The sequence below is a fragment of the Vipera ursinii genome (assembly GCF_947247035.1).
Source record: "Vipera ursinii genome assembly, chromosome: 5".
Classification (NCBI taxonomy): Eukaryota; Metazoa; Chordata; class Lepidosauria; order Squamata; family Viperidae; genus Vipera; species Vipera ursinii.
The window spans coordinates 23,113,462-23,129,240 of NC_139518.1; the positions used below are offsets into that span (position 1 = coordinate 23,113,462).

A 15,779-nucleotide genomic window follows, 5' to 3' on the forward strand; every position below is an offset into this window, starting at 1 on the left:
GGAAAGTGTTTGTCATTTTACTTATGCTCGGTGGGCAGAAGTTCTCTTGAGGGCCAAGAGTAATGAAAAAGTTCTATGCCTTGTCAGAACAGTTTTGTTTTAATAATCCCGGAGGAGTTTGTAACACACTGTCCAGCATGCAGATTAATCTTGCACAAATATCTCTAGCACACAGATATTTCAGACAAAATGCCTATAGCAAAGAGTTTTCAATAAGGAGACTCTTTAGAAGATGGTGATGGTCATAGTTTGTGCTGTCGTTCCAACACGAAGAAGAAAGCAAAAGTGGGCATGAATATAAATTTATAAAATTGGCTTTCAGGATCTGCACAAAATCTAAAATTGATGCAGGTAAGTATTTCTTCTGAGCACATCATAGCAAAACCTTAAAACCTATTTTGAAAAACATAATTGAAACAACCTAATATGACAGATTTATCTATGACTTGCGGAATAACTAAAGATTTGTTTATGCAACATTGATAGATTTTATTCACTTATGTTTAAAATTTAGTCCTTAGTATGCATAAGATTTGGCATCTACTCATGCCGGCCACATGACCACGGAAATGTTCTCGGACAAGTGCTGGCTCTTCGGCTTTGAAACGGAGATGAGCACCGGCCCCTAGAGTCAGAAACGACTAGGACGCATGTGCGGGGGAACCTTTACCTTTACCTATGCATAAGATTTATCAAATAAAAGTAAAACAATAGAAATCTTTTAAAAACAATAACTATTTAATCATTAATCCATCTTTAAAAGACTGGCTAAAGAGTTGTCATGACTTTGACTAAAGGGGGAAGGTATTGGCTTAGCCACACTCAGAAGAATAGATTGTATAGTTCAGGAATGGAGAAGGCCATCTCTTTTGTCTCTACAAATGGACATCTTAATGTAAGGATGTCTTCAGAAGGGTCTTTCCTGCTCATGCAGAGTTATATCAAGATCTAATATATTGGTGGTGGCAGTGGTAGTGGCATTCTTCTCATTGTTAGGATGAAAACTAACACCTTAAACTGTGCTGAGGAGTCAACCAACAAGGCAAATGAAGCATGTTCTAGTTAGCAACCTAATTGCCACATTTTGCACCAATTAAAAGCTTCCTAAAATTGCTAAAGGCTAGCTTGAGTGTGTTTCCTTAATTTGCTCATCAGAAAGTTTAAAAGGGAAGTTAATATCATTGTTCTGTTCCCATTAATCAGCAATAACCAGGTTAGTCAGAAAGTCAATCTGATTTCCATTTATAGTTTCCCACACTGAACGTGGGACTATTTTTCCCCTCGGTTTTTGCTATCAAACCAAGTAGTTTATGAGTGCTCCTGAGTTGTGCTGTTGCAAATGTGAATCTCAGGGTCAAATTGCGGACCTATGTCCTATGGAACAATCACCAATATGTAATACATGTTCTGTAGGACAAGAACTTCATCACTGTTGACATGAATAGTTTAAAGAACTAACCATCAGATATTAAACAAAAACTTACTTGTTTTGTTCTTCTTTAACATGAATAGAACAATAACAGGATCTTCTTGATTGCATGAGGTACAACTACAGCTAGTGCCACCTATTGACTAAACTATGTAATGGATAGGTATTGCCATGCATTGACTGCAAGAAGGAGCTGCTAGAAGTCTATGAAGATTCTCAGTTATCCAGGTAATGGTTGTCCCAAAGGTGCTTTTTCAAAAGGCAACTGGACTTTATTGTGTTTTTCTCCTTGAAAGCACTTCAGTTCTGAACTGAATAAGCTTCTTGGATGAGAAGCAAAACATTTTCAAGGAAAAAAAATCAAGAAAGTCCAGTTGCCTTTTGAAAAAGCGCCTTTGGGGCAAAAGTCTCTGGAGATTCTCAGTCATCCAAATCATAATTGTCTCAAAATGCTTTTTCAAAAGGTAACTGGACTATTTTTTTTTTCCTTTAGAAAGAACAACAACAAACAACAAACATTTTGTTGTTCTTCCTCAAGGAAAAAAAAAAGCAGTCCAGTTGCCTTATGAAAAAGGACTTTTGAGACCTTTGGGGCAACTTTTGCTAAATGAAAATTATTTCTGAGCAGATATTGGAAATTGATCTTACTGTAGCTACAGAAACAGGCACTGCAAAAATTCTTCTTCCAGCTGATTGCAAAAAAAAAGAAAAAGAAAGAAAAGCTGCAGCAATGTTAAAAGGCCACTAACATGAAAGCAACTTTATGATAAATATTTATACCATATTGGATTTTTCCCCCAAGATATATGTAGTTAAGATGACTTCTTGTGACTAAATCCACCTACTGCAGCTTCCTAGTATGCTGATTAGACTAAACATTCCATAATCCTAGAGTTTAAAGCAAATGGGATTATGCTGCAAGTGGAAGTAAAATGCCTTTTTTCAAATATCCACCAAATTTTGTGGGTTTTTTAAAGGGAATATTTTAGCTATAATTTCTGCTGATTTCACAATTCATCCTAGATGAGATCATTGTGATTGTCAAATTAAACCATAGTAGGACAATGCAAAATACTTAAGTGCTAAGATAGTTCTTGATTTACGACCAATTGGGAGAGGAATCTTGGTTGGTCAGTGAAACAGTTGTTAAATGAGATGTCACATGATCATTTTACTCACTGACTGCAATTTTGGTAGTCCTGGTTTTGGTCATTAAATGATCTCGTGGGGCATTAAGCAGACAGAGTCCTAGGTAAGTGAAGGAGGCCCTAGGATGCCAGGTGCAGGGTTTGCACAAATTGCTCTGTGTGTGTGTGTGTGTGTGTGTGTGTGTGTGTGTGTGCCACAGTACAGTACAAAGCTGCAGCCATCCCTGAAAGCTCAAACACCCATCTGAAACATCAGTGCACTTACTCAGGCCTGGGAAACTTCACTGCCCATCAGGCCCACCAGTGCAATCAAAGCTGCTTAAACCAGGAAGATTCACCACCCAGCCAGCCCATCAGCGCAAGCAAAGCTGCCATGGTCTGAAAAGATTCACTGCCCACCCAGCCCACCTTTGCCTTTTTTCTTTAGCTAGTGATAGACATGCACAACCTATGCTAAGCACAGCCTTCTTATTAACGCTTTGTGCCATTCCCCAAGCAGTTTCCATTCTTGTGGTGTTTTGGAAGCCTCCTTAGCAACTTTACTTGTGCTGGAGGGTGAGGTGGACAGTGAGGCTTACTGAACCCAGGCAGTTTTGCTTGCACTGATGGATTGGGTGGTTGACTGGAATGGGGGGGGGGAGGAATTGGGTGGAGGGAGTTGCAGTGCCTCTGAGGCTGTAAGTGCAGGCAGGCTGCCAAGTGCTCAAATTTACACAGCATGACCATGGGAGCACTGCAACAGCCATAATTTTGGGCATACCTCCCTTCGTTCAGTGCTGTCATCAATGATTGAGAACTACCTCCAAACTCAACATTTACAAGTGCTTGTCATCCACTTGCAGCATTCATATGAAAGGAAGCTTTCACATCAGCAAAGTTTTAGCTGAACAAGATATTTTATTGAGTTTAGAAAGTCTGATTAGTGTAAGGCACTTTACTAGGAACTTTGTGTACTCAATAACTCGGTCTTAGGAATAAAAACATTGAATGATTTAAATGTGGGTTGAAATAGGTTGAATGTTTGTGGAGAGGATGATCTTTGAAGTTCATGTTATGGCTGCTCATCAACCCACATTTAAAGGCAACTCACATAGCAAAATTGGTATTCACCTTGTCATGTGAAACTTGACTCCATGAGAAATGCTGCCCTACAGAAAAACTTTCAGGAGCACAAGTCAGGAAAAAGAAGAGTCTCTAGATCAATGTTTGTTGAACATGGCAACTTTAAGCTTGCTGGCTGGAGAATTCTGGAAGTTGAAGTCCACACAGCTTAAAGTTGCCAACTTTGAAAAACATCTAATTTAGCTCCTGAATCCACACAGGGGCTGGGTTCACACACCAACTAATCAGTTAATGATCTAGCAAATATATTGTACAACCTGCAAACCAAGACAATGACAACTGTGCCTTTTTGTGCTGAACATGTAGGGCAAACACTTGTTGTGTCTTAGTGTTTGGCAGATTGATGTTTTTATATATTACAAAAGCCTAGAAAATGAGTAAATTCAACAAGGTTAAGAATGTTATTTGAATATGGTTTTCATAATGAATGTCATTCCAAAGCTACTGTATACAAATAAATGCGGTATATATAAAGATTGAGTCAAAATGTCCACAGCAAAGACAGCCATGTACAGAATCATAGTACAGAAAATCAAATTAATACCTTTGCGGTGGTTGACTCTTCAGTTTGAGAATATTACAGAGCCTTATTCCATCCCTGTAGTCTCAAACTATATAGAACAAGTCTTCTACGACATTTCTTCAGATACTTGAAAGGGCATATCCACAGTCATATTTTTTTCTTCAAGGAAAAACATACCCATTTTCTTCAGACTTAATTTCCAATTACCTCATCATCCTGGCTATCTTCACCAGTTTGTTCCTCTGAATCTTTCTTAAAATGTAGCTTTCAAAATTGAACACAGTCCTCTGATCAATGTAGAATGATTATCTCCCATGATTTGGAAAGTTAAATATGCTTCCATTGACCAGGCTAAAGTTGCACACTGAAGCTTTTTACGTGCATTAGTATCAACCAGGTTATCATACATTTTATATACCTGTGCAACTCTACTTTCTGCTAAGTAAGGGACTTTACATTTGCCTCTGTTAAACTTCTTTTATTTTCAGCATCATCCGTCAACATAGTTTTCAACTTTGTGCTTCTAGAATATTAGTCATCCCGTCAGTTTTCTGTTTTTTGTCAGCTGCCAATCTGATCATCATTCCCTCCACCTCTTCATTAGTTGATCCTGTTAAGGCAAAAAGTAGCTCTTTTCCTTCTGCTTTGTCTACCTTCTGAAGGAGACTGCTGTCAGCAAACCAGGACAGGAATTTCTCAAAAAGACCAAGTTTGGCAAACTTATGTCTAATTAAATTGGGGGGAAGGTTGGGATAATTAAGGTTCCTTATTATAACTACTTTGCTCTTCTTTGTAATATTTTATTTATTTATTGTAACAGATTCTCTCAGCAGCACCATATGGATGTTTTTAAGCATAATGTAGAGCTCCTTTTCTTATTGCTTCTGTTTGGAGGCAAATTGCATCCTTCAATTGTTCTATTGCCATTAGGAGACTCATCCCACTTGGTCTGTCATACCTGTGAAATAGTATTTGCCTTTCTACACAATGAGTTTGAGGTCATTCTCTTTATTTTCCTGATTGAGAGCCACCTAGAGTTCAGTATAAGATGGGTGGCTACATAAATGCTTTAAATAAATATATAGATACATAAAAATTTTGAATGAAACAGTATGAAGATCACTGCACTTCAAAATAATAGTGGACAGGTCTTAGCCTTCTTTTGCATTACAGCACAACCTTGTTGATATTTGAAAATGCCATCGTAATCCACCCAACTGCCTTTTTCAAGACTGAAGATATCGATTTAAACTAGAGTCAACAGTTTCCAGAGCTTTCACTGAATGGTTCACTAGTTGTTGGTGAGTTGGCTATTTTTTTTTAGATTAACACTCTGACTTTTCCTCCAAGAGTTCTTCTCAAAATCTTCTCTCAGGAAAATATAACAAAGTAATTTCCCTGGAGTGTTTGCATTCATTCTTGCTAGCTTTTCCTTTGTACAGGGAGCAATAATAGCATTTTTCCAGTTATCGGGCACAGGTTGCAGCCTTTACACTCATTAGACAAACCATACAGCCGCTCCTTACACCAACCATTTAGCATTTCTCTAATTATAACATCTACAATTGTAGCCCAACCATTTTTCAACATAATCACAATTTTTGATGTTTTCTTTTCATCATTTTTATAACGGTGCCAGCACCCAGAGATAAAAGTGATTACCCTAAATAGGATCTGGCTGGCTCAGGAATTCTGAGAGTTGAAGTCCACAAGTCATAAAAGAGCCAAAGTTGCCTACCCCTGATCTAGGCCCTCTTCTGTAGACAAATACTGTGGCTGAAAGTAATGGCTGGGGAAGATATATTCCCACAGAGCTACATGCAGGAGTATCATTGGCTGCTGGGACAAACATCCCGCTCTACTTGAGATACTTTTGTACTTTATCTGCCATAGATGGCTTCTCTCTACGAGCCTCAATATAGGTAAGGATTTTAGAAGAAAACTGGCAATTGTACAAACAATTCAGAAGGTTTTTATTAACATGGTAACAATGGAAACGAGTGAATTAAAATACCATTGCAAAATGGAATCCGTGGGTCTATGTTCAGGGGATGGGGAAATGAAGAAAGAAAGGAAATCACTTAAATTAATTTGTTGTACTTCATATACACACGATGCATATATTAATTTACATTGAGCTGGGTGGCTCCCGTAATCATATGTAGCCAGGCAGGCAATCACAAGAATATGTCTAGTCTAGTTTTGATGACATCGTATTTTTTAATGAGGTATTACAAAGTTAGACTGGGATGTTTCTTTATGACTTTTACTTTGTTAGATTAAGTGAATGTCTAACAGGAAGGAAGATTTATGCGTTGGACCTTGCTGCCTGCAGTGGCAAGCCAGAAACCACTATACTGAAGTCATCACCATTTTGTGATTGAAATGAGGAAGCATGATTGTATAATAAAATTCAAACTGCTTGGTAAGCAAAGCATGGCCTCATAGCTTAATAGCATGCTGTCAGGATAAAAATGTTCATCCCTAAAAACATGTTTATTCCCACAAATGTATTTTCTTGTAACATTACCTCTAGAAGGCTCATTTTAAGAAACTTAGATAATGTACCCAGGATAAAGTTGTTGATCCTGGGTAGCAATTCTTTTCTCATCATAGCTGACTCATTTGTCTTTGTATAACTGCTGTGATCCTTCTCCTGGATTCATCTAGAGACGTTCTCCTTTGAGGTGACTGCAATGTAGGTAGAGCAGGCAAGCTAACACTGAAGCTGTTTTGATTCCTACCACACACTACTGCTTTAGTGGTCCTTGAAATCTCAGATGTCATCCTTTTAGAAGCTTTTGGGCACCTCTGACTGTTGATCAAAGTCAAGGAGGAAGTTGAACTGCCCTGATTGAGGGAACACTGTGTCAAGGGAAAGTTTCCACCAAGTTTTTTTAGTTCCATGACTTGTTCTTTAGCTTGAACCAAAGCCTCAGTAAGCTCATAGCGTTCCTCACACTCCCTGCGTACAGTGTCCTGGAGAAGGGCATTCTATGAGGATAAAGAAAGACATATTTCATAAGACATTATTGAGATGACAACAACAGATATATAAATATTGGGTGTTTTTAGCATCTCAAAACATAGTGTACTCAGAACAGCGTGTGCAGTCAACACATTGTGTACTGAAATGGTTACAACCATGCCACAGATAACCAGCATATCCAGGTGACAATTATTCTTATTAACTACTGTGTTTCTCATCATAGGTGTGGTTAATAAAAATATTATGCCTGACATCTAAAGTGTTACTATATTTTAGATATACTAAGCAGCTTTAAAAGTATAATTAGAATACCATCGCCTTATGTCATATCACAATCAATTTGCAATTTGCCATTGCTCAACCCCCCAGTTCTTTAGATATGAAGATAAAATCCACATGGCAAATCTAGACAGCACACTAAAAAGCAGAGACATCACCCTGTCAACAAAAGTGTGTATAGTCAAGGCTATGGTCTTCCCAGTTGCAATGTATGGCAGTGAAAGCTGGACCATAAGAAAGGCTGAGCGCCAAAGAATTGAAGCCTTTGAACTATGGTGCTGGAAAAGACTCCTGCGAGTCCCTTGGACTGCAAGGCGATCAAACCGGTCAGTCCTAGAGGAGATCAACCCTAACTGCTCTTTAGAAGGCCAGATCCTGAAGCTAAAACTCAAATACTTTGGCCACCTAATGAGAAGGAAGGACTCACTGGAGAAGAGCCTAATGCTGGGAAAGATTGAGGGCAATAGAAGAAGGGGACGACAGAGAATGAGGTGGCTGGATGGAGTCACTGAAGCAGTAGGCGTGAGCCTAGATGGACTCCAGAAGATGGTAGAGGACAGGAAGGCCTGGAGGAACATTGTCCATAGGGTCGCGATGGGTCGGACACGACTTCGCAACTAACAACAACAAAGAATGAAAGATTTGCATCACACCAAAACACATATAAACACTGTCTTTATGTTTACTGAGAGAAACACCCATTAAAACAAATCAGTTGAATAAGCCACCTGGCATTCCTCTTTAAATGAACAATGTGCAGCATGAAGGAATAAGTCTCTATTTCTGAAAATAGGTTGATTTCATTGGATGATCTAATTTTGGTCTCTTTTTCTATGTTTCTATTCCAATCTCTTCTAGGACTGCCCAATTTGTCTCTCAAATTGCCTGTTTTATTTTCAACAGTTTTCCTCGACAAACTTTCTCAAAGATAGCTTTTCCGAGCTGATTCTTGCCAGACTGCTGGACTTCCATTCCCAACTCCATGTCAGATGTAAATTACTGCAGTGGAGGTCTAATATATGTAGAAGGCATATATTGTGATTAAGTGGATTAAGTGAAAAAAGCTAAATTGTTATGGGAAACTACCCGTATTTTCATTCATAAAATATTTTTTCCTTGACTCGTGGTGCACAACTCAACAGAAAACATACTTTGCTTTATCTCACTAAAATGACACCTTGCTTTCCATGATGGACATTAGCTTTAATTATTAGCTAACTATGAAAGTGCTTCAGAGATTGAATTCATTTAGGAGTAGTGACTTTGCTTCCCAGGAAAACCACAGTGACCAGAAATGTCTTTAGTGCTTGCTTCAAGCCTTAGAATGGAAAAGTGGAAAGATAAATCAAGGCATCCTCATTGTAGCAGGCCTTCATGGCAGAAACCTAGTCCAAATTTGAATGTACCCACTAAAACTATTAAATCTGCCACTGAAATATTAATCATTTTAATTAAAAGTCCACTACTTTAAAGGATTTAAATGCTTTTTGCATTTTAGAATGATTTTAAAAAATGAACCAGGGGCAATTGTGAAGGCTCAAAAATAATATGAGCCCGATTTCACTAATGATTAATCCAAGAGAAACCTTATTAAGTAAGGCATGACATCATTTCTCTTTTTTAATCAAAGTAAATAAAGTCATATCCAATATAAAGGGGTATGTAGCATAGTGGGGTATATAGATTGACTATATGCAGTCAAAATAAAGATTACAATAATGAATGTATCGATAATAACTAAAAACTGAACTACAGCCACTGACAGAACACAAAACAATGCCCATGTTCCAATCATTTCTGTTCATCTATATGCACAGCTTACTGTCAAAAAGTTATAATAAAGCATGATTTTTATGACAAGTGTATCTATTTTAAGATGCAATTCAATTAGGAAAACTTAGGAAAGGATATTCCATAGGCAGACAGCTAATTAGATTTTTCTTTCCTGCCTCTTGAATCAGAGGGATATATCATGAGAATCCTATAATTAGATTTGTTTTCCCCCTTTCCTTCCCCCACCAATGTCAAAAAATGCCTGAGGGCCTAGCCAGGCTTGGGTAACTAAAGTATAACTCCCAATGTTTCAAAAATTTAGACCAGATTTCCAAATATTCTGAACGTAATTCCTTCTACTGAAAGGAATTCAGCACAACAGTTAAAAAACAAATCAACAAGGCCAGGAGACTGTTCTCATTCTGTCCTGCCAGTTTTCAGAAAGCAGTGTTCCAGAAATATGTTATGGCTCTGAGGTTTGAGATTTGCTGTTGAAGAACAGGACTGTTTTCTCTACTACAGAATTTCCCATGAAGAAACAACTACTAAGAATATTTTAAGTGGACAGTATAAAAATAACGCCCAACAAAGGAACAAGTACATACATTAATTTTTTAATAATTTTAACCACTCAAATGCAAATCCTCCTTGCACTTCTTTTCCATAAAAAATAGGTTTCACTTCCTCTTTTACATCTTTAAAAAAGTTACATTCTTATATTTTTTTTATTTTTCTTGATTTGTTTTCTTTTAAACTCTTTTGACTTGATTTCTCAAATGCCTTTTGGCTAAATATACTACTATTCAATTGCAACTCTTTATTTTTCATTTTTTCCCCTTTTGTCTTCATGCTCACTATAGGGTAATTAATGGAACAAATTCAGTATGTTGCTTTGAAAATTTTAAATACTTTAAAATTTATTCTAAATTCATGATGAGAAAGCTATTATACTACATAAACCTGACAGGAGTGGCATTATGTGCACTTTGCCCATTCCTAACTTTATATTCAAATCAATTGCCTGCCTCTATGAAATATGTGGCCCATAAGATTCTCTTTCCAAGCAGAAATCCCATTTATAAAAAAGAGAATAAAGAGAAAGTCCTATACATACAGTACATATTATAGAAAATGGGTTCTATGCAGAGAAATTAATATATCATGATTCTCTTCCATGCCTTGATGAGAATAGCTTGCTTTAGACTTAATAATCTTAGATCTAGAATTGGTTTGTTTAGCAGGCACTAAACCATGTGCTGATATCCTTGTTCATAATGGGAAAGAGAGAGCAACTGAAATGGTATCTGGTCTTATATTTTCATTCCTTGTCTAAATATCCACCATTTGTTAGGTTAGAATTTTTGTATCTCAAACAAACCAAAATATAAAAATGGATATCGTATAATGAACCAGGTCTGACCTTTGGTTGAGTTCATACCTCCTCTTGAACTTGATTCATTGTCTGAATCAATTGTTTTTGTTCCTCAGTTAGTTTCTCCAGTTCACAGGTCTTCTTTTTAATTTCTTCTTTCATCTCTTCTGTCACTGAATTATGAATGTTCTGTTCTTCCTTCAGCTGGAACTCAAGCTCAGTTATTTGCCTTTTGAGGCTTTGCCATTCTTTTTCCCTCTTGTGATCTTTCTCATTAACCTTCCTCTCTGCTTCATGGAGTTTCTTTTCAAGTGTCTCCATTTCAACCTTCAGTTTATTAGTAGCATTACATATCAACAGAGGTATCTGAAAACAAATTTGACATTCAATTCTTCTCAGAGAACTTTGACAAACATACCTTGGTTAAGTAGATTTAAATAGTTTTAAGTGATTTTGGAAGAACAAAGGTAAGGAAACATCACACCATTCCATGTAAGACTTATAAAGAGCTTGTACTTAGCATGATATGAATATTAAAAAGCACTCTATAGTAGTGGAGTTCTTAGAGGACACAAGATTTGGGAGTGATTAAAAACATTAAACTTGAATACATAAATGAAATAAATATAATTTCGAACAAGCTGGCCTGGTCTGACGGGATGGGGTTGGGTTTTTAAAACTAGTTTTAAACTTTAATATGTATTGATTTTATGGGCATGATGTTTAATGGGTTTTTAATTTTTGTATTCGATTTTTATTGTGTATTGCCCTGTTCACCGCCCTGAGTCCTTCGGGAGAAGGGCGGTATAGAAATCAAATTATTAAATTAAATTAAATTAAATTAAAATAGTAAATCTTTATTTTCAAATGAAGAATTGCATAAGTCTTCTTAAACACACAACAAAGAGAGACAAACTTGCTTTTACAAATAAGTATCTTGGATGACTCTTAAAGGATTAAAGCAAATCTTGACCCATATTGGGATTTTTTAGTATGAAATAAATATAATAACTGTTACTTTTGTTTCATGGGGTTCTTGGTCCTACAAAACATCTCTGAAGGACTCAAGAAATATCAGTAAGGAAAACTCCTTGTAATGTTATAATTTTGTAAAGGGGATAAATACTCAGAAATTGGAATTATACAGGTAGTCCTCAACTTTCATTTAGTGACTATTTGAAATTACAACAGCACTGAAAAAAGTGACTTTTCACACTTACGACCATTGCAGCACTCCTTGGTAACATGATCAAAATTCAGATGCTTGGCAACTGACTCATATTTATGATGATTGCAGTGTTCTGGGATCATGTGATCACCTGTTGTGACCTTCTGACAAGCAAAATCAATGGGGAAGCCAGATTCCTTTAACAACCAAGTTGCTGACTTAATAATTGCAGTGATTCATTTAAGAACTGTGGCAAGAAAGGTCATAAAATAGGACAAAATTCACTTAACAACTGTTTTGCTTAGCAACAGAAATTTTGGGCTCATGTGTGGACATACGTTGAGGACTACCTGTATTACTGTTCATACAGTTGAATTCTGATTGTATAAATATGTGCATTTTGAACAGTTGTGACTAAAACACGAGACCATTTGCTCACTTCCAACAAGAATGGCTAATTTTGTAGATTGCTTATTAATATCAGTACTAAATAATTAGGGATGCGGTGGCTCAGTGGGTTAGGACGCTGAGCTTGTCGATCAGAAGGTTGGCAGTTTGGCGGGTCGAATCCCGAGTGCCGCATAACAGAGTGAGTGCCTGTTACTCGTCCCAGCTTCTGCCCACCTAGCAGTTCGAAAGCACGTAAAAATGCAAGTAGAAAAATAGGGACCACGGTGGGAAGGTAACAGCGTTCCGTGCACGTTTGGCATCTAGTCATGCCAGCCACATGACCACGGAGACGTCCTCGGACAAACGCTGGCTCTTCGGCTTTGAAACGGATATGAGCACCGGCCCCTAGAGTCGGAAACGACTAGCACGCATGTGCGGGGGAACCTTTACCTTTACTAAATAATTAACATCTAAAAAGAAATGGGACAACTCTGTGACCCTTTGTCCTATGACATAAAGAATGAAATTAAATTATTCTTGAGGCTATGCATTAACAAATAGCTTATTTTCAGTTGCTTAAACCTTGGCATGTAGCAGCTCATACTGATCTTTCTGATATTTTGCAATTAATTCCTGATGCTTTTGTTTCTCAATATCTAGTTCTATTTTGGCTTCTTCTTTGAGTCTAGCAATCTCTTCTTTGTGACTGGTGTGCTCTTTCACTCTATCGGTTTCAACCTAGAAAGCAAACATTTGGAAATCAGTTAAGACTCTGTTCAATTTACATAGGCACAATGTTCAATGGACACAGTGTACAATGTTACTTGTGGAAATAAGGGGACTTAAGTTGGTCAAGACATGCAGCCTGATCTTTATATTTACAATTTTGATAAAAATGTACAAATAACACAAAAGTGTACAGCATTTGACACTAATTACTTTGGAATACAAACCATAACAATAGTACAGAACACAATAAAAATTCATAAAAGATTTAGAAAAAGAGGATTACCATGAAAAGTGTTTCATTTCTAATGCATGAAACTCTAATCAATATATGTTTTATTTAATAAAGGAGAACATTTATAACTCAGGGTTGAAATGAGGTCCAAACGCAGCCAGGTATTTCAAAATAAATGCATTATATCCAGAATCTAAAATTATTTAATAAACCCATTGGTTTTCATTGTGCATGTTCTTCTATCTTGTTCCCTACTGTAAGAGATTCTAAAATATGATGTGATTCCTGAAATGGAAACCTGTATGAGACAATCAGCTTTCAGACTACTTTATTGCACTTTTCCAATGGTAACTTAAAGATGAATTTCTTCAGCCAATATAAAATAATGATTTCATTAACTTAGCTTTCAATCAAAGTGTCACACCATGGGACATTTTTAAATCTCTGCAAGAATCTCTGAACAATTTAAAGACAGTATAAACATATAACAAATAATGTTGTCCAATATATATGGATATTAATCATTTTCTTTTCTTTCTTCTAAATTTATACACTAGTTACAATTTTGTGTAAAAGCTATAATAAAATGATAAAAGTAAATGTAAGTACAGCTAAACATACAATTATATTTAAATAATCGCTGCCAATAAATTATTAAAGCTGCATTGCAAAATAACATGGTTCAGTGTACAATTCTGTCAGACTCATACCCACACATCCACACACAAACCCCTGTATAGAAAGAAAAAGATAAATCCTGTCTACCTAAAGGTAAAGTTTCCCCTGCACATGTGTGCTAGTCGTTTCCAACTCTAGGGCCCGGTGCTCATCTCCGTTTCAAAGCTGAAGAGCCAGCGCCTGTCCAAGGACGTCTCCATGGTCATGTGTCCAGCACGACTAGATGCCAAAGGCGCACAGAACGCTGTTACCTTCTCATCGTAGTGGTCCCTATTTTTCTACTTGCATTTTTTAAGTGCTTTCAAACTGCTAGGTTGGCAGAAGCTGGAACGAGTAACAGGCGCTCACTCTGTTACGCAGCATTCGGGATTCGACCCGCCAAAGTGCCAATCATTTGATCGACAAGCTCAGCGTCCTAACCCACTGAGCCACTGTGTCCCTGTCTACCTACACATCCTTAAAACAGAATATTACAGTTGTATAGTACTGTAATATTTACTAATTCATAAGTATAAGGATTTTAAGGATAGTTGAAATGTGAATCCCTATCCAAAAGAAAGAAGTCAAGTGATGCACCAGTTGGGTTAAATGCTTCCTCCAGTTGTTTATTTTTTGTTATTTTAGAAAATTAGAATATTTTTCTTTCACAAGAAAAATCAGCTGCAAACCTGAATAGCTCTAAAATAGCTTTAAAATATTAGGGAAACTAATTAAGATTACAATTCTCAATAGCTTCTAGTCTAGTCTCAATAGCTTGTGGCTATACAGTATTTCTTAATAATTGCTGATGGACAGTTGTTAAGTCTTTATCCCATAAGCATTTAGAACCATGGTAAGAAAATGCTACTTTAGGTAACACAATCCATCATAGACCTTATGGTCTGTGGACCGGCACCAGTCCGTGGCATGCCAGAAACTGTGCCATGCAAACAAGCGAAGCCCCATCCATGGGAGGCAGGCAGCCCCCTCTGATCCATGGAAAAACTCTCTCCACGGAACCGGTCCCTTGTGCCCAAAAGGTTGGAGGCTTCTGAGTTAGAACACAATCTCAGTGACTAGATCTGACCTTATAACTTAGGAAATTGGCATCTATTTAATGACACATTTCTTTCTGCTGCATCAGAGTAATGATGTTTTTCTACTCAGGCATCATTTTTAAGTACCTTCATCATCAATCATGACATGTGGCAAAAGTGTTTTGTAAGCCTTAAGCACATAGATCATAAAGAGTCCTAAAGCACTCTCAAGCCACTGTCAGCAGTACTGACACAAGTGGAAGCTGATCTCAGAATGAAAATATTTCCCATTAAACTAACACATGAAATCCGTGCAATTAATAACCATAATAATGAGCATTCTGAAAAATAAAATTCTCAATTATCTTGTCCAAGTTGTCTAGCAATAATTTCTTTCTTCGTTTTTGCACAATATGTTTATAATCCATTTAGGGTACACGTTATTTGATTTCCCCCCCCTCTTTTTTCAAAAAGAACATTTTATTCCCATATAGTGGCACAATGACCCAAGAACAAGACAGCATCATCTCTTTAGTCTGAGGAGAGCATTTCTGGAGCACTTGACATTCGGCACATTTTAATAGTTGTCAGCAAATATGTAAGTGCTGTCTCTTATTGCTATTAGTTGGTTACCTATGTTGAATACCAAGCTGCATAACAGATACCAACTGTGTAAACAGACCAATTCATGGTAAAATTATATCCTGTCTCTGAGAAACTGTGCTGAAAGGAAAAAGTGGGACATCTGAAAACCAAGTATTCACAGCCTGAGGTTTAATGGCCAAGCAGAAGTAGAAATACATTCTTAAAGAAGCTAAACCAAGACAAGAAGACGGCAAGTGCAGCAAGTACAGCTGGCCATATGATCTACACTGTCCACCTGCCTGCCTCTTCAGTGCAACTCCTCCTCCCGGCTCCCCCAAATCCCTTT

The 15,779-nt window shown here is 37.1% G+C and overlaps 1 protein-coding gene across 1 annotated transcript in view; it reads right to left on the reverse strand.

Annotated features, from left to right (window-relative positions):
* Window positions 1-7,023: 7,023 nt before the first annotated feature.
* LEKR1 (leucine, glutamate and lysine rich 1) overlaps window positions 7,024-15,779 on the reverse strand; it is a gene marked incomplete at its 5' end in the record, with an annotated part of 46,135 nt that continues 37,379 nt past the window's right edge. Inside the window, 2 exons of the mRNA XM_083364877.1 lie at window positions 7,024-7,216; window positions 10,684-11,001. Of these exons, the coding sequence (XP_083221003.1) occupies window positions 10,696-11,001 (306 nt within the window). The 3' untranslated portion in view covers window positions 7,024-7,216; window positions 10,684-10,695. The remainder of the gene's footprint in view (window positions 7,217-10,683; window positions 11,002-15,779) is intronic.